The following is a 24,109-nucleotide window of genomic DNA, read 5'->3' as shown; positions in this document are numbered from 1 at the left end:
CTCACTTTTCTTTATTATTCTAATTATAGTCAGAGGTAATTGGATATAATAATGATAGAAGTCTCATTTTCTAAAATGAGACCTACTACTATGCAAAAATCAATTGCATATTATCGAAAAAGAATACTTTGAAACGAATATTTTTGGGAAATTAATTACTCTATTAAATAATCGGTCAAAGTATGCAGACTTCGGTGCGAAAATGAATCGTAAAAATAAACATCTAATCATATGTCCTGAAGATTTATAACGAAGCTTTTTTATTATTATCGGAATTAAAAAGTTCTAATGTGCCAAGAGACATGTAGCATTTTCAAGTATGGTTGCCTCCCTAATCAGAAAAAATTCTTGCACCATGGTTCATAACAAGATAAAACACGATTACAATTCCAATAAACGAAATGAAAATCGTGAACTCCGCGAACCGCCGGCTGGATTTCAGAAATGGCAAGGCATGTGTATTTTCAGAAAACATTATTCAGTTACTAAATATCCTGGAATAAGCAATACTTTCGCGACAATAGTCTGCGATGGTGAAATTAATAAAACCCGGTTTATATGAATTGAAGAGCAAAGTTAGTCCGAGCATGAAGAACCGTTTGTCCGCTCATTCCATTCATCTATACGGCCATTGTGTTGAGCGTAGCAATGGGAACGAATTTAGTCTCCTGTGCTTATTGATCTTGAGTTCGTCTTGTCACCGAGCTTGTTAAAGCAAAGTGACACGTAAGACTTTCTACTTACTCCATTATGTCGTCCCGCGGTGGTGCAAGAAAGCGTTTAAAAAATAGGAGTAAATCACAAAGAGCAAATTTATTGTTTCCTGTCAGCAGATTGCATCGTTACTTGAAGAAAAGCACACATAAATTAAGAATCGGAGTTGGGGCCCCTATTTATGCTGCTGCTGTGATTGAATATCTTACAGGTAGGATATGAATACATTTTTATTTCTAAGGATTTGTTAGATGAATACCCTTAAGGGCCTTAACCATGATTAGAGTGGTGAATTTAAAAGGTTCCTTTTCCTTTAGCTTTAGGAATTCCTTTATTTTCAATTTTTTCATCAGTGCTGCAAAGTGCAACCTGCAAGCTGCAGTGCATTCTAACTTCAATGACAAGTTTATTTCATGAACTTGTGTTAGTAACACAAATTATTTAATTTTTATTTTAAAATGCGCAACTGCAATGCATCTCTTGACAACTCAAATCTCTTTTTCAATGAAAACAAAAGATTTGCCAAATTCTAATACTAGGGCATAGTGACAAACCAGAGATTTTTTAGAATCAGTTCATTTTTAACTTAGGGTAAACGCGGTATATTCCGACATCGTGACGGAATATAGGGATTTGGTAGGTTTCCATTCTAAAGGCTTTTTAATAAATATGGCAACATTTTGTGACGTTTCATCGTTGCTGACGCATAGTGGAGTGTTTTGAGAGTCATGTGAAGGCAACAGAACTTACGTAACGCATATGGTTTTTTTTAATAGTTTTTCATTTCTCGATGCTTCCTTAAAGTGTTAGAATATACCGCGTTTACCCTACTCATTTACCCAAGATTTAAACCAATTTCTTATGTATGATAAGGCTGGTATCTAGGATACTTTACTGGTCTACTTATGGGACTCAAAAATGAACTTGAGGGTGAGTCTAAAAAACTCCCTGCTTTGCCACTATGTACTAGGGTAAACGCGGTATATTTCGTCATAGTAGGTAATTCCGTCACCTCTTTAGTTTTTCCTATATGTTAAGCTTTGTTTTAGTTCCATGCGTTCGTTGATGGTTGAAATGGTGACGTCAGTCAACACCGTGACGCCAGTCTGGAAAAGTCCTATTTTTGTCTGAAATATCGCGGCTCTAATATCATATAATTTCAGTAGGTATGAAATCTCGCGGCTCGAATGTCATAAATTTTTGTTTGATTAAAAAATCTCGGTTTGCACTTTGCAAACATGTCATTTCATAAAATTTTCAACTTCCGCAATCCGCATTGCTTTACCGTTTCCGCCAAAAATATCTTGCAGAAAAAACATAAACATCGTAATGTAAACAAATAAACAAAACGTTTGTTGAAGATCGCGCATAGTTGCGGTCATGTCGAAGCGGTCAGACTGTATATTAACACGTGCTGAACTTACAGTAGAGACAAATTTTATTGTTGCCGTTTGACTGTTTAAGGGTAAAATTAGAGATTTGGGGTAACACGTGCATAAACTTTGTTAAGAAATTTGCATTCGCACCTCGTAAATGGCTTTTCATGGCCGAGATATGGAATTCACGGCTCGGTGAAATAGAATCACGGCTCGTAGAAATGGAATCACGGCTGGCAAATCCATAAAACCACGGCTCAAAAAATTCAGTCGCGGCTCGCCAAGTAGATATATTCCATACTAGCCGTGACGTCATACATTTGCGCGTCAAACCAATGCCAAAAACACTAGGTCTTGGCCATCTAGTGGGAAAATATTGAGATCCAAAGAGAGACGATACACGCTACCCAGTGAGATCATCGAAAAATGTGTCAAATTTGACAGTTGACCTTGCTCTACCAAATAGTGAATGACTGTTTGTATAGGAAGAATATTATGGTTTGAGACTTTTAAATATGTCTGTGAATATATTAGGAAGCCTTTAAGTATACTTGTATAGTTGTATTCGCTGATTTCAAGTGGTAAATAAATTAATAGATGATTAAGTTGAGAAATGGATTTAGACACATGAAAACTAATTCCGTCACAACTTTAATTGGACACACGTCACACAGATCGTTCCAAGCTGTGTACAAAAATTAAAATTTGCTTAATTAAAAACTTAATAGTTGTTAATTAAAAGCGTAATTAAGTAGTGTTCAATATTCATTAGTGTTCTAATTCAAAGCCGTGTTGTATTCCAATACAGCTCACACAGCAAACGGAATTCGAACACGTAGTGACGGCATTAGGTATCAGTAGAATTTGAAGCGCGGACGTAATACGCCTCACCACGTGCTGAATATTGCCACACACAGTGACGGAATATAGGGATTTGGTAGGTTTCCATTCTAAATGCTTTTAAATAAATATGGCAACATTTCAGTGTGGAATTCTAGAGGGATATTAAATTAACCAATACACATAGCATATTGGAAAGCAGGACCTGAAAGCTTGGAAAGGCCAGGAACTTTCCACTTTCAGTCCATCATATCATATACATAACCTATCACTTTCCAGCTGTGATTGGTTGATGGGATTGTGATTTAGCCCCTTCCAGCTTTCCAGCTGTGATTGGTTAATGGAATTGTAAGGTTATCTGCTTTCTAGCTTTGATTGGTTGATGGGGATGCTTTCAAGCTGTGATTGGTTGATGGAGATGCTTTCAAGCTGTGATTGGTTGTGCCCATAAGCCCCGCCCCCAAATATGATATATGTCTACAGTACTGGTTAACTAAATAGGTACTCAACTTGAACTTGATCATTACAAAGAAAAAGCCTGGATAATTTTCAAAAAATCCATCAAATAAAAGAAAAATAGAAAATATCTATCAAACAATTTTACAACAAATCTGAGGTACGGTACTGTACAATTGAAAGTTGAAACAGTTTGTCCACTTTTGATCCTCCTTTTCATTTATAGTCAGTCACCTGGCACTTGGCAGAGCCCTGTATCTAAGGAAAGCATTCCACCTTGGGTGGAAAGCTTTTTTTTAAGTGAACTTCTATTTCTAGAATTCCACCCTGCAACATTTTGTAACGTTTCGTTGTTGCTGGCGCGTAGTATACGGTGTTTTGCGAGTCAAATAAAGCAAAAAGAACTTGAGTAACGCATACGGTTATTTTTTTATAGTTTTTCATTTCTCGATGCGTCCTTAATGTGACGGAATATACCGCGTTTACCCTATCTGCCATTTTCAAAGTCAGAAGTTGAAGTGAGATGATTCATGTCTAACGCTTGCTAAAACTGCATAAAGGAGCTGTAAAAGTTGAATGTTTCCAAAATTTTCAATTTTGAGCCCACAAAATTGAGTAAAATGCATCATTTTTAAAATTATTTGAACCTCAAATTATTTGGACCTCAATTTACCCGTATTTGAATCAAATACAGGTAAATTGAGGTAATTTTTGATAGACATTGAAATGCAGATATGTCACCTAGAAAACCCTGAGTTCAAAACTGGTCTAGTATTTTGCTAAAGCCAAAAATCTAAATCCTAAACTTGACATAGCTACATACTCAACCCAACTATAAATATATTTGACCTGCATTGAGATTTAAATGAAGATTTTGAAATATAACACTTTTTAGCGTATTCTCTCATTTATGGAAAAAATTCACTCTTGTTCTTGCCATGTCCGTCTGTCTGTCTGTCCCTCCGTGACCATGTTTTTGTTGACAAGAAAATGCGCTCTCTGTCACTCACTGCAGTGAGTACCAAATTATATTTTTTTTTTGTGTCCAAATATAATTTTTTTTGTATTTTTGCATGATTTCTCTAATGTTTGTTTGAACTTTCAAGTGATTGTCATAGGTATGACATTGAAGGAGTTATTATGACTTTCTCAAATTATTATACCTTTTCTTTCAATTTTTCAAACCTTAATTTTTAGATCAGAATGCTGGCCTACATGGGTCAAAAGTAATATATGAACTAGCCCTATAAGTTTTAGAATTCCATCCTGTTGGCAGGGTTGTGATGTTATCCTATCCAGACTGTGATTGTTTGTGCAATGGCCTTTCCAATATGCTCATGTGTTTTGGTTAATTTAACACCCACTTGAATTCCACACTGGGTAAAACACATGTACAATTAAGCTGCAAGATTCCCAGGTTATCAAGATATGTCACTTTCAAGTTGCTAAATTTCTGTATCAAGGCAAATCTTAAAATATCCAAACTTGTGGCTATGGTATGCCTATTCTAGCCCTGGTCTTGAGGCAGATAAAAGCTCATCCTTTTTCACTAAAATTTGTCGCATATTTAAAGTCTAATACAAAATTTCCTAGCACCAAATCTACTCATTTCCATTATTTGTGATTTTTTATGGAAATGTTTCTTTTTCACATATTGTCAAATGGGGTAATGAGGGATGGTTTTGAGCATTTTTTGTTAACTTCTAATCATGAAAGATTTCATAAACAAGTTTTGGCTCATTTTATAGCTCTTTGCAAGAACTATTGTATGGCTTCTTCTAAAAATTTCATATGCTATTTGTAAGGTGCCAGAAGCAAAATAAAATTGTGCCAAATTACCCCTGGGAATGGAGTAATTTGGAACACTTAAAAGTTAAAATAAAACTTACTTATAAAATAAAATGTTTTAAGCCTGTGATGCATACTCATCCTTCACTAAGAGTGCTCTGAAGACCTCTTCTTCCTTTGTAGTAGATGTAGATTAAATGATATTTTCTGTGATATATACTTGTTTGTCCTTTATGACATGATATTACCATATCCATGCACATGCCATTGAGCATTTACAACAACTTTGTCCACTGCAAGCTTCATATCAGCAGCCACATAGCATTTCTTCTGTATCTGTAAGCTTACAGGACGGCTTGTAATTTCACACCATTTTAATTGGGTCAAGTGAATTTACTATAATGAAAAACAGATCATAAAAAACATACTGTAAACTGGGGTAACTTTGACCACTTTTTTTCAAAATGATGCCATTTTTTTACTAGATAAGTTGAACAAAAATTGAAACATGCGAAATACAGGTCTATACTCTAGCTTTACTTGCCATAAATTGCTGGCTCCTGCCTCTCATAGTTTTGATGTAGGTACGTTAATTTAAAAAAAAGTGATGGTCTTTGTTACTTTGTTGTTCTTGGGGTTTCTTTGACCGGGTGGTAAAATCAATTTTATTTTTTGGTAAAATAACTCCAAATAACTCCATGCATTGTAGTAGAATCTTTTAGTTACATATGCAAAAAAAAATTTTAGGAAAGTGTCATAGTTTGCAAATGGGGGCGCCGCCCCAAAATGGGCAAAATGTGACCATCTAATGGCAGCCGTGACAGGGTAACATTGACCGGTTTGGAAATTAAGTTAAAATTACCATATATAAGACTCTGTAGAGTCTGAAACACGGTTTGGAAATTAAGTTAAAATTACCATATATAAGACTCTGTAGAGTCTGAAACATGAAGAAAAAAAACATTAATAGGTGTATCAAACATAAAATATGTTATATAGATACCTATGGTGATTTTAACTTAATTTCCAAGCCGGTCAATGTTACCCCATCATGGCTGCCATTAGGTGGTCAAAGTTACCCCATCACGGCTGCCATTAGGTGGTCAAAGTTACCCCATTGTGGGGGGGCCCCCCATTTGCAAACTATGACACTTTCCTAAAATTTGTCTTTTGCATATGTAACTAGAAGAGTTCTACTACAATGCATCAAAACCTGGAGTTATTTTACCAAAAAATAAAAAAAATTGGAGGGGGTACTCCGACAGGCTTTAAATAATACCGGGTAGCTCTTTTTTGTGGGTCACATTTTTAATTTTTTAACCTATTAGATATGCAAACTTTTTAAATCTATCTATTGTGTTATGTAGCCTCAGTATTAGGCCTTTAATGCCCATTGACAAAATTTTTCTATGTAAAATAGTTTTTGAGTTTTGGGGGTTTTTGTTAAAAAAACCAAAAGTGGTCAAAGTTACCCCGGGAGTCAAAGTTACGCCAGTTTACGGTACATGAAACAGAAAGGAATATTCTAGTGACAACCATCATATTTTTTATAGAAATAAATCATAGTTTAGGTTAATTACTTTCATTCTATGTTGCCCAGTGCTCAATTCTATCTATGACATTCTCTGCACAATTTTGTGAAGACCGATGATGCATTAATTTTTTGTGAAGTTAAATTTTTTTTCTGAAAAAATGAAAATTAAGCATTGGGAGACGTGTGGTTCCAGCAGGATGGGGCTACAGCTCACACAGCCCGAATGTCACTCAATGTTTTGAAACGCATGTTTCTCGGATGTCTGGTGTCTCTGAGGGGTGATTTACAGTGGCCTACTAGGTCACCCGATTTGAGCATTTGTGATTTCTTTCTTTGGGGACATCTAAAAGAAAGGGGTTCAGAAGTTGCCCTCACACCCTACCACAGCTAAGGGAATGGATTATTGCAGCAGAGGTTATGTGAACGCCATATGTGTGAACGTGCTGTAGAAAACTTCCGAAAACAACTCCCAACAGTGTGATGCAGCTAACAAACCCCATCTTCCTGATATTTTTTTTCAAAACATAAGTATTTTAAATGGTATGTTTTGCTAATCTTGAGGAAAATAAACTTTCTCCTTTATGTACCTCCATTACTCTTATTTTGCCTTAAAACTGTTCAATCAGTTCTGCCCCACCCTGTATAAGCTAGCTAACACATTTAAATTGTATATTGTAATCAATGTATAACAAATACCGTAAAATGGGGTAACTTAGACCACTTTTTTTATAAATGATGCCATTTTTTTACTAGCTAAATTAAACTTGAATTGAAACATGCAAAATACAGGTCTATACTCTACCTTCACTCACCATAAATTGCTGGCTCCTGTCTCTCATAGTCTTTATGTAATTTCAAAAAAAGTGATGGTCTTTGTTACCCCAGCTCTTGGGGTAACTTAGACCGGGTGATAAAGTCAATTATATTTTTTGGTAAAATAACTCCAAATAACTCCAGGTTTTGGTGCATTGTAGTAGAACTCTTCTAGTTACATATGTAACTTCCAAGCCGGTCTATGTTACCCCGTCAGGGCTGACATTAGGTGGTCTAAGTTACCCCATTTGGGGGCAGCGCCCCCCATTTGCAAACTATGACACTTTCCTAAAATTTGTCATTTGCATATGTAACTAGAAGATTTCAACTACAATGCATCAAAACCTGGAGTTATTTAACCAAAAAGTGCAAAAATTGGAGGGGGTACTCTGACAGGCTTTAAATAATAGCTTTTGTTTGTGGGTCACATTTTTAATTTTTTAACCTATTAGATATGCAAACTTTTTAAATCTTTCTATTGTGTTATGTAGCCTCAGTATTAGGCCTTTAATGCCCATCAACAAAATTTTTCTATGTCAAATAGTTTTTGAGTTGTGGGGGTTTTTGTTAAAAAAAACAAAAAGTTGTCTAAGTTACCCTGCCGGTCTAAGTTACCCCATTTTACGGTAGTCAAATAATTAAAGAAAACTTATAGCCTTATAAGAATTAGCTAAGCTGCTAGCTACATACAATGTATTGCAATACTTGATGCCTCTGTAGGTACCAAAAACATTCAATTTATTGGAACCTAATACACACTAAAGGCAACAAGTTTATATACCAATTTGTCTTTCATAGTACATTTATACTAAACCATGAATAACAATACCTCAATATAAATTAAAGACTACCACTCAGTATATTTAAATATATGAAAAAATCAAAAAAATTGAAAAAGTAAAAAAAAAAATCATGATTTTTTATAAAAAATTAAGGGATTTAATCACATGATTTAATCATTTTGATTTAATCATTGCCAACCCTGCCTTTTAGACAATTTGAAAGATTTTTCACCCTAATATGAGTAGTACCGGTATCCTAATTAAAATATTTAATTTCAATCTTTAAATATGTGAATTTAAAACTAGAAACATAACAATTACAATTATAAAACTATATATAAAATAATTAAATGCAGTGAATCGAAATAAAATGTGTGAATTATGCAAATGTTTATTTCGAACAATGTTAGCTTTTCTCTTAACTTAATTCTCGTTTCAAGTCATTTGTAGTTTATTTGGTTATTGCTCAGTTTATGTTTAGTATTGGTTTGAATTAAATGGGAACAGTGCAGTCAGTCACTCAGTCACTACTAGTTGGTGTGTTTAGAGTGTAGAGTCTGGTAGATTTATAGGACATGAAACTAGTAGATCTATTGATAGTGCTGTGCACTGTGCTATCAGCTACCTATCTCAGTATTTGTTGTGTGACTCTTCAATGTTTAGAAGATCTACATTCCTGAAGTGTTTTTGTATATTAGAGCCAGTTAAATGGTCAATGTTTAGCTTGTTACCTTGCTCCATAAAAACTTTACAAAGCTAATGAATAGACTTATCAATAATTGTTTACCCAAAAATCCCAAGGTGGTAAACACCACCTTGGCCATTATATTGAAGGCAATAAGTGCCCTTTTTAGCCACCCATTATGATCCACATACTGTTATTGTTAGTAGGCTAATTGCAACATAAAAAATAACCTTTCAAAAAGATGAAAAAACTGAAAAAATCAAATAAATCAAAAAAATTTTTAAAAAATGAAAAAAATCATTGATTTTTGATTTGAAAAAAAATAAAAAAAATCACCAACCTTGCTTCATATGATATGGGTTAATCAAAATGCAGGTTTAAAAAGTAATTTTTATCATAAACCTGCAATTTGATCAACCAAGGCATTGGTAGAATATTTTTCGATCCTAAAAATATAAATCAACGAATTCTCTTGTCATTAACCACCCATGTTTAAACAAGCTTATTCTGCCATATAATAGCAATTTTTGTATGCACATACTCCTTATATCCTCATTCATATTAGGAATATAGTCCCTCTGGCCAATTTTTGCTTAGGTTTTCATTCATTCCATATGTATAATGATGCAAGTACATCACGTCTAAGCTTTACCAATATGTCTAGTAAGCTGTCCCTGTATTGAGAAAAATTATACCTGTTTCTTTTGAGATCAAAGTCACTAAACTTGCTAGAATTACTAGCAAGTTTAACTTGCAAGTAATTCTGCTAGTCTAAAACTGACTGCTAGTCAGTTTTAGACTGCAAGTTGACTGCTAGTTGACTGCTAGTCACTAAACTTGCAAGGTATGTACAGTATATTCATGTTTAACTCGCTATAATTCCTGAAAATCTCCCTGTTAATTATCAGTCTTGTCATTCCTTCTTCCTTGGCCATCATTAGTAAATATGGAGAAAAAAGTTTTCAATCATTTATCTTGCTAATTTATTAACTCCTATTTTGTTACAGCTGAGGTGCTCGAGTTGGCCGGCAATGCTGCCAGAGACAACAAGAAGTCACGCATCACTCCTCGCCATATATTGCTGGCCATTGCTAATGATGAGGAACTTCACACTGTGTGTGATTGATGGGTATTATTGAATCCTTTTAGGAACAAGTTAGGTTTTTTTGTAAATACTTGACTCATCCATAAATTCAATATTGAAGTATTAAGTTTTATAAATGCTTGGCAGCTTGCTTAATTCCATACAGAATTTAAAGCACTGCTGCATGTAAGCAAATTATGATGACAAATTTTCATTACATGCTCTATTGTTAGTCTGCTTTATTGTTCATTTTGTTATTAGATTCTGTGCCACAAATTTGAAAAATAAACGCATCTCAATTGAAATCTCTTCTTGAAATATTATTTGCTAGTACAATTAAAGTTGATTTTCAATACCATGGGATAGTGGTAATGATACCAGAATTATGTCTAGTAATATTTTCATTGCATCATTCTAACCGGAAGTTTATCAATCCTAGAGCCCCCTTTTTGCTTAATGTGTAGTGTGTATTGTGTTGACATTTTACAGTTGTTGCGCAAAGTCACCATAGCCTCTGGAGGTGTATTGCCCAAAATTCATCCCGAGCTCCTAGCAAAGAAGCGAGGGGGGAAGCTCATCACAGGAAGTAATGGACCCCTCACAGTCCCTTACAAGAAGGCCATTGCTACCAAACCCGTCACTCACAAAAAAGTGAGCGCAAAATTTTCTATATTGTGAATAAATATTCAAAAATCAGGTGATGTTGATTTGACCAGCTGGGAAAATTTTCCGATCTATATTATTTTGTACATTTCCCCTGTTTTAATCTTGCATTTCTTCATTACTTCTGTATTTTGGTCATCCATTTTTTGTGGAGAAAATTATTTTTTGAGTTAATTGTAAGAGTAATTCTTTGCATGGCCAAAGAATGGAATAAGTCTAATTTTTTACTTTTATTTCATGCCGGAAAATGTTGATGTTGTAAAGGAAACATTGTAGAAAATATCTAAATATTTGTATGTTGTTAACAATAAGAGAAATTTGTGATAGAGCTGCTTTTTCCATGTCTAGGTGAGTCCAGGAAAAGTTGGTCCACCAGGCACAGATGCCAGCGACTCTGCACCCGTTGCATCTGTCAAAGCTGCAGGTTGGGCTTCATATAACAAATGATATAGTGCCTCTACTTTAGATTATCAGTGCCTCACCTATCAATAAGTATGCAGGGACATACGGTATTCTAAATGGGTGAAGTGAATGAACAAATATATAAATGTTTGTTGTAGCTAAAAAAGTTGCAAAACGTATTTGTTATTATATTCATAGGAATTTGCTGCAAGTCTATGTTTTAATAACATGTATGTAATTTTAGGTATTATATTTTGTATATGACGAGAACAAAAACTTCAATATCATCTTAAGTTTTTTGTACTTTATCTGCCTTTTCATGACCATCTCAGATCATGGCAGTACTACCTACAATATAACTCAATTCTTCTTGAAGCATTAGCTGTTCACTAAAACTTCACCTTTTTACTCATCCGGTCCAACCTTTGCAGGCACGTCAATCGCCAAATTGCGACGAGGCAAAGATGCCAGTGCTACCAGCTCATCAGTCTCTGCGCCCACCGCCCCCAACTCCTTCTCTGTGTTGTCTGAGAAGAAGCTTTTCCTTGGCCAAAAGGTGTCTCTATATTTAGATATTTATTTATACAGATGGGACACTGGAGGCATTCAGCGGATGACATTCATTAATCTGAATAGTATGTGCCATATCAGCTATAGATTTCCTTCTCAAAAAATCACTCAATTGGCGAGCATAATTCTCATGAAAGGAAAATGTAGGCCAGGAAGATGTTTTCTGAAGATTGGAAAGGGGAAAATTAAATAATTAATATTACGTATATAAGTTATCCAAGTCATACCTCACCTCATCTGATTAGCCCTATGACTAGGATTTCCCCTACGCAATAATTTCAGTTCCATTTTCATCAGGGTTGGCGATTTTTTTGATTTTTTAAAAAAATCAAAAAAATAAAAAATCAATGATTTTTTTTTATTTTTTCATAATTTTTTTTATTTATTTGATTTTTTTGATTTTTTCAACTTTTTTGTCTTTTTGAAGTGTTATTTTTTATGTTGCAATTAGCCTACTAACAATANTAGCCTTATAAGAATTAGCTAAGCTGCTAGCTACGTACAATGTATTGCACACTTGATGCCTCTGTACCAAAAACATTCAATTTATTGGAACCTAATACTGGTACACACTAAAGGCAACAAGTTTATATACCAATTTGTCATTTATAGTACATTTATACTAAACCATGAATAACAATACCTCAATATAAATTAAAGACTGCCACTCAATATATTTAATTATATGAAAAAATAAAAAAAAATCGAAAAAATAAAAAAAATCATGATTTTTTTATAAAAAAATCAAGTGATTTAATCACATGATTTAATCATTTTGATTTAATCATTGCCAACCCTGATTTTCATATTATCATCCACAACCTATGTCCCCATATTGCATTTTAATAAAAACTGATAAAATGTATCAATGGCACTGAGTTAGATTAATCAGATATTGGTGTCAGCCTTCATTAGGCCGTTAGACTTGTTGCCTATTCTTAACCATGGTGAATCATTTGTATCCATACCATGGCACGCACTAGAATTACCCATTGTTGCACAGCTGACAGTGGTACAGGCAGACATCGCCTCAGTGTCAGCTGATGCCGTCGTCAACCCAACCAACTCTTCGTTCTCGCTGGTCGGCGAGTGTGGCCGAGCGCTTGAGAAAAAAGGAGGCAAGGAATTCGCCAAAAACGTGGCTGACATCAGCGCCAGTCATGGACAACTCGCCCAGTCAGATGGTGAGGCTCATAGATCATCCATGATAGTTTTAATTCTTAATTAAAATATTTTAATCTAATTTTTTTGGATTTAATGTTGGAACTTTGGTCCTGCGAAGCTTATGGTAGGGGTTCATATTTTATGAATGAAGTGCCTTCCTTTTAATAAACTGTAATAATTTCTCCTTGGCTTCATCTCTTGTGTTCTCGGATGATAACTGCTGCCACTGATGTTGAGGTCATTTTCTTTCTGAAAATTTAATGGCTCCTTGCTTTGTTCTATCTCATAAAATTTTTCGCTTTCATTGACATTAGTATTCTATCGCCGTTTTTACGTCTCCCAACTACTGTGTTTTCCTCTAATATATTGAATTGGTATGAACAGAGTTGCTTTCCAGTGGCCATATATTCTGGATGGTGGAGCTTACCAGCCAAATTCATGTTACATCACAGGTTTAGATACATCTTTCAATGTACGTATCTAAATACCTCCCTCGCGTTTTTTATATAACCGGTTTTTTATGCATATTTTAATGTACGTTTTCTCCCAAAACTTAATTGTAAGATATGTTTTCCGGTTGCCAGCCATATGTCCTGCGAGTGCGAGCTTACCAGCCAAGTCTGACTGTGCTTTATCACAGGTTTTACATATTCTATTACATAAAATAGCAAGATATTATAGTACATTTTATAGCAATCAACACATTTTCCAGTTGCCATTTGTCCTGGAGGTTCGAGTTTACCAGCCAAGTTCGTTATCCACGTGAACGGTCCGACCAGTTCGGACACCGACGCGTATGGGCGGCTGGAGCGCTGCGTCAAGAACTGCTTCGTCCTCGCGGAGTCCCACAATCTCAAGTCCATCGCGCTCCCTTCCATTGGCAGTGGCCGGTAGTGACCGTGCTGCCTATTTTGATCTGCTAGGGCTGAATATTTATTGTTACGATGCCGGCATCTGGTTAAGCTAATATATATTTGAAGCAGAACTTTATAGGCAGTGCCCAGTATTTAATCTTCATCTGCCAAGGGCTAAATATTAGTTGTTGCTTGACATATGGTTGAGTTATTACGCATTTTAGACGAAATTTTATGTGCAGTGTCCTGTACTAAATGGTGTTGTGGCCTTCCAATTTGGGTCTTTCCTATTGACTGAACATTGATCATAGCGAGACCTATGATTAAATCTTATTTCTAATTTAAGCCAAATTTCTCGTGCAGCTGTTGCTATTGGAGGAGCAAGCTATTCTAACCTTTATCTGTTATAGGTTGTTTTTAAGAGACTTGGGAGAATTAATTGAAAGGTTCAATATCAAATAATACGAAGATTATGCAAAAAAACCTGGAGCCTAACTTGAATAAAAATAACTACAATGGACTGAAATTAAAATTAAAACGAAATAGGGTATTCCTTGAGACAAAGAATTCAAGACAACTCTTTTAAAAACCAGTAGTGAATTTTTTTTTAATTTTATAAATTGATCTTATAAAATGTTGAAGCAGTAAGTTGGTCTCTTGCAAAGCTGCATCTTTAGCGTACGAGATTAATTAGTTGGAACAGCGGTGCTGTGTGTGTCCGCTCTGCAGAATTTACTTCGGTAAAATGAAAACAAAGCAAAAACACAGTTTTCTTCTTACGAGATGCAAGTGATGTTAACTAGTATTGACTGTCTGGATATTCAAATCAGAGTGTGCTTAACTTATGGAGTTTATTCTTATTCAAAGAATTATTTTTCAGAATATTTTACTACAGAATCTAATGATGAAATTTATGTGGCAGTGCTGGGTTCCCGAAGCAGGCGGCTGCGCAGACCATCATCAAGAGCATTCACCAGTATTTCGTGAGCTCCATGTCGTCATCACTGAAGCAAGTCTACTTTGTTCTCTACGACATGGAGAGCATAGGCGTCTACACGTCCGAGCTTGCCAAGCTTGATGCCTGAACAAATACAAAGTAAGTCTTGCGCTTCACCATGCATTCGTTACAGCAATTATTTAGATTTACAAGTATTCAAATGTTATGGATTTGTAATTATGATCCATAGTAGTTTCAGGGTAGAAACTACTACCTATGTCCCGAGTTGGCTTATCATTTAAATTTGATTAATTTTAGAGCATATGTCTTAGCTTTATGTTGATCTTTTTGCATTGAGTGGAGGGATGTAAACTACTCGTAAAATTTTTAAAGCAATGATGTATTTTAAGTAAGTTTTGCTTTTCATACATGCCCTGCTAACGGTATTGTGGTTTTGCAGAACACTGCCGTCTGATGAAGTACAACCTTCGCTGGATATGTTGCCCGACGTACTATCTTATAAGTGGACTGTCCAGTGTGTCGCCTAGCTTACGAGTGCACGTTTGTGTAGCTTTTCTAAGTGAGCAATTCATCTTACTGGTTTCCTTTTCAATTTCCGCCGGTTACAGCTACATGAAAAACTTCATGGCTACTTGAACAACTTTTGCCCAGTGACAAATGAATCTTCTGCAATTTCTTGTGCTATAACTCACTTTTTGTGAGTTATTCATGATTTCGGTCATTGCTAAGCTAAACCTCATTGCCAGTAGATTCATATGCAGTGTATATTATTCAGGTCTCGGGTGTGAGGATAGGTTGTGGTGACGACATTCCACGCACATCTCGTCTCTGTGTATCATATCATCTGAGCGCCTGACGTACCGTGACATCTCATAGGAATCTTTTTCTGTTTTTCTCCTTTTCTTCTGCTGTTGATCAGCTTCTTTGTCTACCGGAGATGCTAGCTCTACCTGATCAATGTGGGTGCACTGGCAATTGTGAGCCTCCAGCTAACTGATGATGAATAATGTACCTATCAGTCACAAATTTTTACTATCAAGATCTTGCGTTTTGTTGGCGGTGAACGATTGCCGGATGTTAGACTGCCTCGACACTACCATTAACTTTTTTCCACTCTATTATTGCTACAATTTCATGATATTGACAATGTTCTGTATTTTAAATTATATTTATTGGATATTGCCAGAGAGTCTATTTCATAGAACCATTTTTCACGGAGTGCGATAGAAGTTTAGTCCACGCAAGCTGTCATGCTGTTCGTAATATTATACTCTTACTTCTGCTCTCACACCTCGCTGCACTCGTTCGTTAATATTAAACTGTATTGAAGCTACCTAGCCTTTTGCGGTGCAATTGTTTTTTAAGAGTTAAGTCACACACCACGCATTTATCTGATTCAGTTGATGTTTAGGGACTAATTTAGCGTGCAACTTCACTCATCAAATAAGTGAGCATTAGTCAGCCATCTCCTTCTGAAGAGGTCCACGAATGATTGTTCGGTGACAAACTTCTAATTTGTTTGCAGTTATCCCCTATTATCCGTAATTAATTATAGATGTGATGATGCTGATGAGTAATAAATTCCCAGCTCTCTTTTGCAGTGTTTTATGTTTGGTATTATTTATGGTATCATAAACAGTTGAGAAAGTTAATTCATGAATAGCAGTGTATCGGATGTACTCTGACATCGTTCCTTGTAGTTATAAGCATTTGCATGAGTTTCATACTGTTTATACTAGTTACGGTATCATTGTTAATGTTCTTGATGAGTATAGTATTATGTTTTCCAAAAGGCATTTCTGAATGCCCCCGTGTTGGTCAGTTATTATATTCTGTTGAAGCTTTATGTTATTCTGCAAATAAGCGCTTTTGGATTAGTTTATAAGTCTTTTATCTACCTATTCGTTTTGGTAGAAATAAATCATGTGAAAACATTTTGTTTTGAGAAATATGGGAATAGTTTATTTCGTCGTATTTTATTCGTAAATCTTATTATTCTAGTCTCAGAAATGTGCTGTTTTGGCCAAATGAAGATTATTTTACATGTGCTATTAAAGATCTAACTTTAATTACAACAGTTTGTGAACTTTCGTTAGAATTTGCGGACATTTAAAAAACACTCATCCTGTGTCAGTTAATTGGCATTAATTTCCGTGAATTAAATGCCACCCATTGCCACTTCTAGTTTCCTAAAGAATTCATTCTTAAATTTTGGTTCGCGGACAAAGACTTCTCCGTTTATGATTTTCCAATGAAACCTATTTTAGTTCTGTGTTTTTTTTTTTTGTGGGCATGTTTGTTCGTGAAGACATGTGTTTTGAACTGTTTATTGTAATGTTCATTATAAGGATGTTTATGATTTAAGGAGCAGAGGCGCTGTTTAAGACGTCAGAGGTTGAAATGTTTTACATTAGTGATACGTATATGTGAAGAAATGAAGGTGGCATACTACATCATCAGTCATTTGTGATGTGCACAAGTTAAGATAATTTAAATGTTCTATGTTGCATGTGACGAGAAACTGTACGTTGAAGATGTTGTGAGTGGAATCCTTGTTGAGCACGAGTGAAGAAATTTAATCCAGTAATGAATGTTCAGAATTTTTTTACACATTTGCAGAAGCTTTTCCTTCATCTCATGGCATTCAAATTTCTGAAATGGAAGTGTAAAATTATATTTATCAGGTATTGTGGGCTCGCACATTTGCTACAAGTTCAATAAAACCTCGAGTGTTTCCTATTACCCGTCACCAATATTACTAATGGATGTAATAATATTTCACAATTTTTATTTTTAATCGCTTAGTTCGATTTTATCATTTCTTACAACACAGTAAAGCAATAGTTTTGATCATCGCCAACTCAACACCAACTTTAGTGTGCGCGAGTGGTTAAGATCAGCAAAATTTTAATTGCGATTTTTGCGCCATATGATAATATTTAATGCCTAGCAGAGATGTGCCCAATAATCATTGCAACTACTGACACGTACCTTATGTACCGGTATATCTTTATTAATGTTGAAAGTAGACATTATTTTGTATCCTCTCATTTCTACTACGGAAATGGTCCCTTTGAACTTTTTTTGCTACTCTACAATTTATGTGTACGGAAAAAAAGTTCCATTTACTGAACACATATTTTTAGCGAATTTGAAAGTTGGGAAATGCTTGCAATAAAAAGTCATCACAATACTTGTCTGATTTGCCCCCCGTTACTGACTTGGGAAGAGAATGAATATATAAATGACACTAATTTCTATACTTTTACCTTAATATTATTTTGTTTACAAACCAATCCTGCTAACTGGTCACGCCTTGCCGGATGTAATGCCGGCTATTTGAACAATTTTCTACGGAATCAGATGGCGGAAAAACTGCGCACGTTGCTGCACGCACTGTTCATCAACTTCAACATTACCATTTTATGACTTCAGCATCAACTTGAGAAAAATTGAAGCAATTGAACAAAATTTTGAAGCAAATCAGGAGATTAGAAACCGGTTCATTTTAATTTCCTGATCTAGTTCAAATTTTATTCTGCCTATGAATGATATTGCTGGCAACCATGATATTGTACTCGTGGGACTCGACAAGTCGCTGCTCTCGCACTATTGTCCAGAGTTCAGCGGGAACTTCGTCATTGTTCCGAGTGAAAACACTATATTTAACTATCTTTTCGTATTTTTAAATACTTTATTTTTATTTAATTTGGCGGTACACCGCGTCACTATGGTGCAGATCCACGTTGCTGATGCGTTATTGCATGCCATTACGACGAGTGTCACATGGCACGCCTACGTTCTATCACTACCGATAAATTATTTTAATTCAACGTAACTATTTACGGTTATTTTACTTACTTCTAATTTTTACATGTCAATTATTTAACGGTAACGAATACGTCTCATTAAATAATCCTTTAACGGCCGCACGAAGACTGAACATCTCGACGTACGTACGTTTGGAGAATTGGAGTGAAATTGTAACTGAATAAAGCCGCACGCACAGATAAATGAGCGAGACTTTGTCCCAATGGGCAATGGTGATGCCTTTTTTTTGCGCTTGTGTTGGTAATCCTAACCCTGTTTGGTCAGGCGGATACTTCCGCTCTATGGTTGTGCTGTGAGTAAGAAAGTGTTTCTAGTTTGACCATGTGACCCACTCACTTCTCTGAGTGCAGTTTTTCATTCAATTGCGTGGGAGATAAAAATGAACAGCACGCACGCTGCATGATGCGAGTCCAGTGACGCCTGATCTTGAATAAGATATCGTCTAATGAGGCAGCATTTCCGGTCGTAATTTATGCTCCATTGTTTCAGACCGCTATAAATAATGAGGGACTTCAGCGACAGCTCTATTGCGGAGTGTAGGTCTGGCCGAATCATATCACTCATTTTGATTGCGAAATAATAGTAATTATTATTATTAAAAATCAATGCACAGAGATTGTGTTATACAAAAATAATATTCTCTATAAATAAAATTAAATTTGTTGTAATTAATAAATTTGAAGATCAAATCAATTTGAAAGAGTAGAAGTTCTCTGGTCTTGTCATTATCGTAACGACAAATTTGAACAAATTTTATATTGAGAAACAATATTAATTGAATGTAATACAGTGCAATAATATATTGCACGGCGAATAGTATAAGTAATGCGAAGTAATTATTGATTCGGAAAGTTCTGAGTTATATCGCAAAAGAGTAGAAAATCGCGAGAGCAGAAAAGTTTCATGACATAACTTTGAATTGCACACTTTTTTCCCTTCTTAATACTCACTGATCAATAACCTCCTCAGTTTTTAATGCCAATATTTAATAACCGTGAATAATTCTATGGTAGAACCGTTGTAATCTAAAACCATAGCGTTTGAACTCTGCGTTGACATTATATTTCCATTCAGCAGATTTTTTTTTGAATCTTGACAGTTGATTACAAAAATAAATACCGATTGGACAGTCCTAAGCACGTGAGAAATTTCTAAGCAGGTAAGCTTTAATAATTTAAATCATTACCGTTAAAATTTGATTTATACCTAACACCAGCCAATAAAAAATTTTCTGATCAAGCGCTAATCATCGTTTACAAATTAAGAATTAAATCTAACGCAACTGAGGCCCTCTCTGTTTAAAACTAGCGGGTTGACGGCGTAACCCTGCTTTGGTAATTCCTCCCTTTTTGGAATCCCTTTATCCCAAATAATGTCATTCCCGTAATTCCTAATACACAGTTTAAAATAAAGAAGCCTATGTATTATACTTAAAAAGATATGTATTATATGTATTTATTGATATGTATTATATTATGTATTATAATTGAATAGCTTCCTTTTCAAACTCACATTTCATGTAAAAGGTAGGACTCCCGTCTTCTTTCGTTTCATAAATCGGACAAAAGTATTCCGCGTCGTTTACTTTGAATTTATAATTACCGATTTCGTAATCAAATTTCAATTTTTTGAAACAATCTTTTTCTATTCTATCACAATGTGTAACTTTAAGGTTCAGGTGATATCCCAAAACTAAAAGCATCGGGAATAAGCGTCCCCAACAGCCCCAATATCATTGCGGTGCCCCTGGCCTCAGCCACGCATACGAAAACTTGATAAATGTATGTAAGATAATAGATGTACTTATAACATTAGTCTGCGTGATCTACAAGTTCGCCAAAAATTAGAAGACCTAGAAAACGTCAAGTAAATTCACCATGTCTTCAATGGATTTTTGTTTACTTTTAAATTCTTTGATAGAAGTTGGATCAACCCGACCTAATTTTTTTCTGTAATCTAGACACAGAAATTCACTTTGAACCGTGGACGCGTGACGGTCTTCCGTGGCAATAATGGCACGCGTGTGGCATGCGAGTATTGGGCTCGTGGCGGCGAGCGCCATGATGGCAGCCGTGGCAGCCTCGTGGGTCAACACTAACGTCTTCGACAATTCCGAGTCTGATAAATGGGCATGTGAGTATTAAAACCTTAATTGTTTCATGTTTATTTTATGAATGTCTTATTGAACTCAATTTGAATAAATATTAAACAACTTTAAAATTTAAGTGTTATTCATTTTTGAATAACTATTTCGTAATGCTCTACAAAATTAACACCTGCGTGATGTAAAAAATTCTAAACCCACAATAAAAAAATTCATTAGAGTACATTTTATCGACCAGTGTTTGTCAGGTGACAATAGTGTTCCCTTGTACACTCAAAAAAATAAGACTCTTTCATTTGAGCAGCCGACATGTGCTCGACCAACACCACATGCAATGCGACAGCAAAGCGCTGCTTCTGGCAGCTGAGACAAGCGCAGGCTTTCGTCCAGTCGCTCGAACGGAACGAGTCTGATTCTCTGGTCGACCGATGCAACGACAGGCGCCAGAACTTCGACACGTGCGCCCTGGCAGCTAACTTGAACGTCACTTGGAGCTCTCTCAGTGAGTTGAGAACCGGCAGGAAGTTGTAAACCCTCAGAGTTGTAAACCGGCAGGAAGTTATGAAACCTCAGAGTTTTAAACCGGCAGGAAGTTGTGAACCCTCAGAGTTTTAAACCGGCAGGAAGTTGTGAAACCGCTGGACCCACAATTAGCTGGAAACCTCCGTGTGACGTGAACCCTCAGAGGGTTGAACCGGCAGTGAGTTGTGAACACTTTAAAAGTTGTGAATCCTCACAAGTTGAGGGCTCAGAAGCTCGTTCTTCAGCTAACAAAGAGGCCATTGAACCTGAGTTAGATGAAAGATAATAACCTTGTTCTTCAGCTTACTGAGACTTTATTGAATTTAATCCTTATTTTTGGTTGTCTGTATGTCTGTGACATTGAAAATGATAGCCGTTAATGTGAGCATTACTGAATGTTTATTTGAATATTGAAACTGAATGTTTATTTTGAATATTGAATATGCTTGTGCAGTGGTGGTATTCATGTCTTCAACAATCTTCCAAAATTTCATTAGAAACAAACTTTTATTTAAATAAGTTTATCAAAAAAATCTATTCTATAAATATTTTTTAATTTACTCGCTAATCACATAGATGGTTCAGCAGAGACCGGATGTTTATGCCTAGCATTAAAAAATTAAGTGAAATGGGCATTTAATCGATATTTCAAGTTATGTAAAAACAGTCCATCTTGATTGTGACGTATTTCTACAATTTTTTTTTCAGCTGGCTCGAATGTAACATGCGACTTATCTTTCCGTCATGGGCCGAGGTCATTTTTCCCTCCTCGTGGCCCGCGTCCTCGACGAACAGCCGAAAACGTTTCCCCCTTACAGAGTACCGATCTCAGTTTACCCTCTCTAGTGTCCTCGATCAGGTTTCGTCCTAAACGAGCACTCGAAGGTGTTTCCTACCCTCGCGATCTCGTGCCTGGTCTCTCTCTAGCGCCCTCCGTCTTCCGCCGCGCTCGAGACACACGTCACGGTCGACGTCCGGGACCCCGGGGCGGACCCAACGGCAAGCGATCTTGGGGAAGCGTCGCTGAGTTCCTCGAAAACCTGGAAACTGAAGACCCGGCCGCCCTGCAGAACTACACACTCTGCGTCCTGAAGGAGGAAGGACTGGTAAATATAAATGAAATGGTACACCCTCTTATGTGGGCAGATGTCAACTGCTGCAGATCATTGCCTACGATTATTTCTACTAAGATATTCTGAATAATAATCACATAATGCATATGTGTTGTGATAGTCAAACACTGGGATATCCATATCATTACAATTAACGCTTCGTATAGTAACCTTAAAGTGTAAATAAACTAATTTATTTATCTACTAATTATTAGTTAAATTTTAGGTCAACCTCTATTCAAGCCACGACTAAAATGACTTAACATACAAACTTTTTTACCAGTCTGTTTTTATCATGTACCTACTACGTTTCAGCTTACTTTTGACCGTTCATTGATTATTGCCAAAATGTTTTGTCAGGTTTTGCCAGACGGTCAAGTGAATCGCACGGCCTTCCAAACCTTGGCCACCGTGGCCTTCATCACCGAGCCTGTGGTGGCCACTGCTGTGAAGGACGCTATGGGCACCTGCGAGGCCGCGTCTGTCCCAAACGTAAGTAATTTTCAGTGCGTAATGAGTTTCTGTTGGAATTTCGATGAATTTTATTTGTCATGCGCGGCGGTTGCTGTCCCTAACGTAATTAGCTTTTGAGGAATTTAAAAACCAAGAAAATGGCGATCCAACCAATCATTTGATCCTTTAGTATGTAATATTGAGTGCGCAACGGAATTAATTGTATACGCAATTTGTTTCATTCGTCGACGTTTCATTAATATTGGAAATGTGAGGTAGGATGCATCTTTCGTAGAATGTAATTTAAGCGTATAATTATGTGTAAAGTGTAGGCAAAGGCATAGTGTATTAGTGGAAAATTGTGGTCGTAAATTTCGATTTTGGTTCATAAATTTACAGAAAATCAAATTAAATGAGGCAAGGCTGATAAAATTTACAAGTCACTAGTTTTTTCATAGAACTCTCAGCACGACGGAGATTATTCATATAATTGGGCCAAAATGTATATTAATTTATCACGAGTGAAACTATTCGAACTACTCAGTCTGCTCCTTCTGAAGTTTAATGCAAATTGTTAGTGGGTGATCAAAATCTGCTAGATCTTTTAATCAACAAAAACTTTGATCAAACAGAGTTCTTTGCAGAGTTGCATGTCGTTTCAATTTCAGAGTAAATTCTGTGATGGAGATTATCGTTTGTTATAATCGTGATTATCTTGATCTATGAGCAGCTCACCGATTACATGAAGTGCTGGGCCACGGCATGCGTCGGGGCGAAGATGCCGTGACCAACGAAGCGAGTTCCCCGGAGCAAATGCCGTTGAAACAACGTTGATTATGAATTGATTTCGTTGAAACACATGATTCAATCGACGTAATTTCAACGCCAAACGACTTTTAGGAAACCACTGCGGAGGAGGCTCTGTGGTTGACATCTGAAGAGCACCACTTCCATGTGGCGATATTAACCCGTTACCGGCTACTCAAACAATACATAGATTAATACATAGTATTTTCTCTAAATCACTTCAGAAATTTTCAGATCACTTCCATTTGATGTGCAAGCTTTAATTATTGATATCTATAGCAGTATAATCCGCAAAAATTATGCGATTTTCCCATCGTAATGCGACTCACTATTAAAAAAAAGAAATTTCTAATTATATTTTACATCAGATAATCTTATTATAAATTTGATAGAATAAATTTAAGTGACGTGTTGCTTTAACTTTTAGTAAACAAGTTCCCTGCAATTTAATCTTTTATTGCTAATCATGTTCACAGTATTCGCTCTGTTTACATTTGCTTCATTAGCCCCAAACTCCACAGTGAAATTTTATTTATAGAAGAAAGTGAAAAAATACATATTGCGGGACAGAGCAAGCAGATTGTACGAAGGCAGCAA

General features: G+C 35.9%; 2 protein-coding genes across 4 annotated transcripts; both read left to right on the top strand.

Annotated features, from left to right (window-relative positions):
• Nucleotides 1–415: 415 nt before the first annotated feature.
• LOC108680235 (core histone macro-H2A.1) lies at nt 416–17,874 on the top strand. Of its 2 annotated transcripts, none has more exons than XM_018169020.2 (9): nt 416–925; nt 9,996–10,102; nt 10,562–10,723; nt 11,084–11,159; nt 11,569–11,693; nt 12,711–12,891; nt 13,584–13,761; nt 14,648–14,821; nt 15,123–17,874. In XM_018169020.2, exons 1-8 carry the CDS (start codon nt 751–753, stop codon nt 14,808–14,810), a joined length of 1,167 nt encoding a protein of 388 aa, XP_018024509.1. In that variant the 5' UTR covers nt 416–750; the 3' UTR covers nt 14,811–14,821; nt 15,123–17,874. The 2 variants fall into 2 exon arrangements, with proteins under 2 accessions (XP_018024509.1, XP_047736999.1); XM_047881043.1 differs by having other exon boundaries at nt 15,094–17,874.
• A 1,570-nt stretch (nt 17,875–19,444) lies between these two features.
• On the top strand, nt 19,445–23,957 carry LOC108680226. Of its 2 annotated transcripts, none has more exons than XM_018169011.2 (6): nt 19,445–19,673; nt 20,475–20,647; nt 20,923–21,120; nt 21,849–22,246; nt 22,613–22,744; nt 23,433–23,957. In XM_018169011.2, exons 2-6 carry the CDS (start codon nt 20,527–20,529, stop codon nt 23,490–23,492), a joined length of 909 nt encoding a protein of 302 aa, XP_018024500.1. In that variant the 5' UTR covers nt 19,445–19,673; nt 20,475–20,526; the 3' UTR covers nt 23,493–23,957. The 2 variants fall into 2 exon arrangements, with proteins under 2 accessions (XP_018024500.1, XP_018024501.1); XM_018169012.2 differs by having other exon boundaries at nt 19,448–19,673; nt 23,436–23,957.
• Nucleotides 23,958–24,109: the final 152 nt, after the last annotated feature.

The sequence above is a fragment of the Hyalella azteca genome, unplaced genomic scaffold (genome assembly GCF_000764305.2).
Source record: "Hyalella azteca isolate HAZT.00-mixed unplaced genomic scaffold, Hazt_2.0.2 contig6926, whole genome shotgun sequence".
Classification (NCBI taxonomy): Eukaryota; Metazoa; Arthropoda; class Malacostraca; order Amphipoda; family Hyalellidae; genus Hyalella; species Hyalella azteca.
The sequence above is the reverse complement of the archived record's forward strand: the minus strand, read 5'-3'. Positions and strand labels throughout refer to the sequence as shown.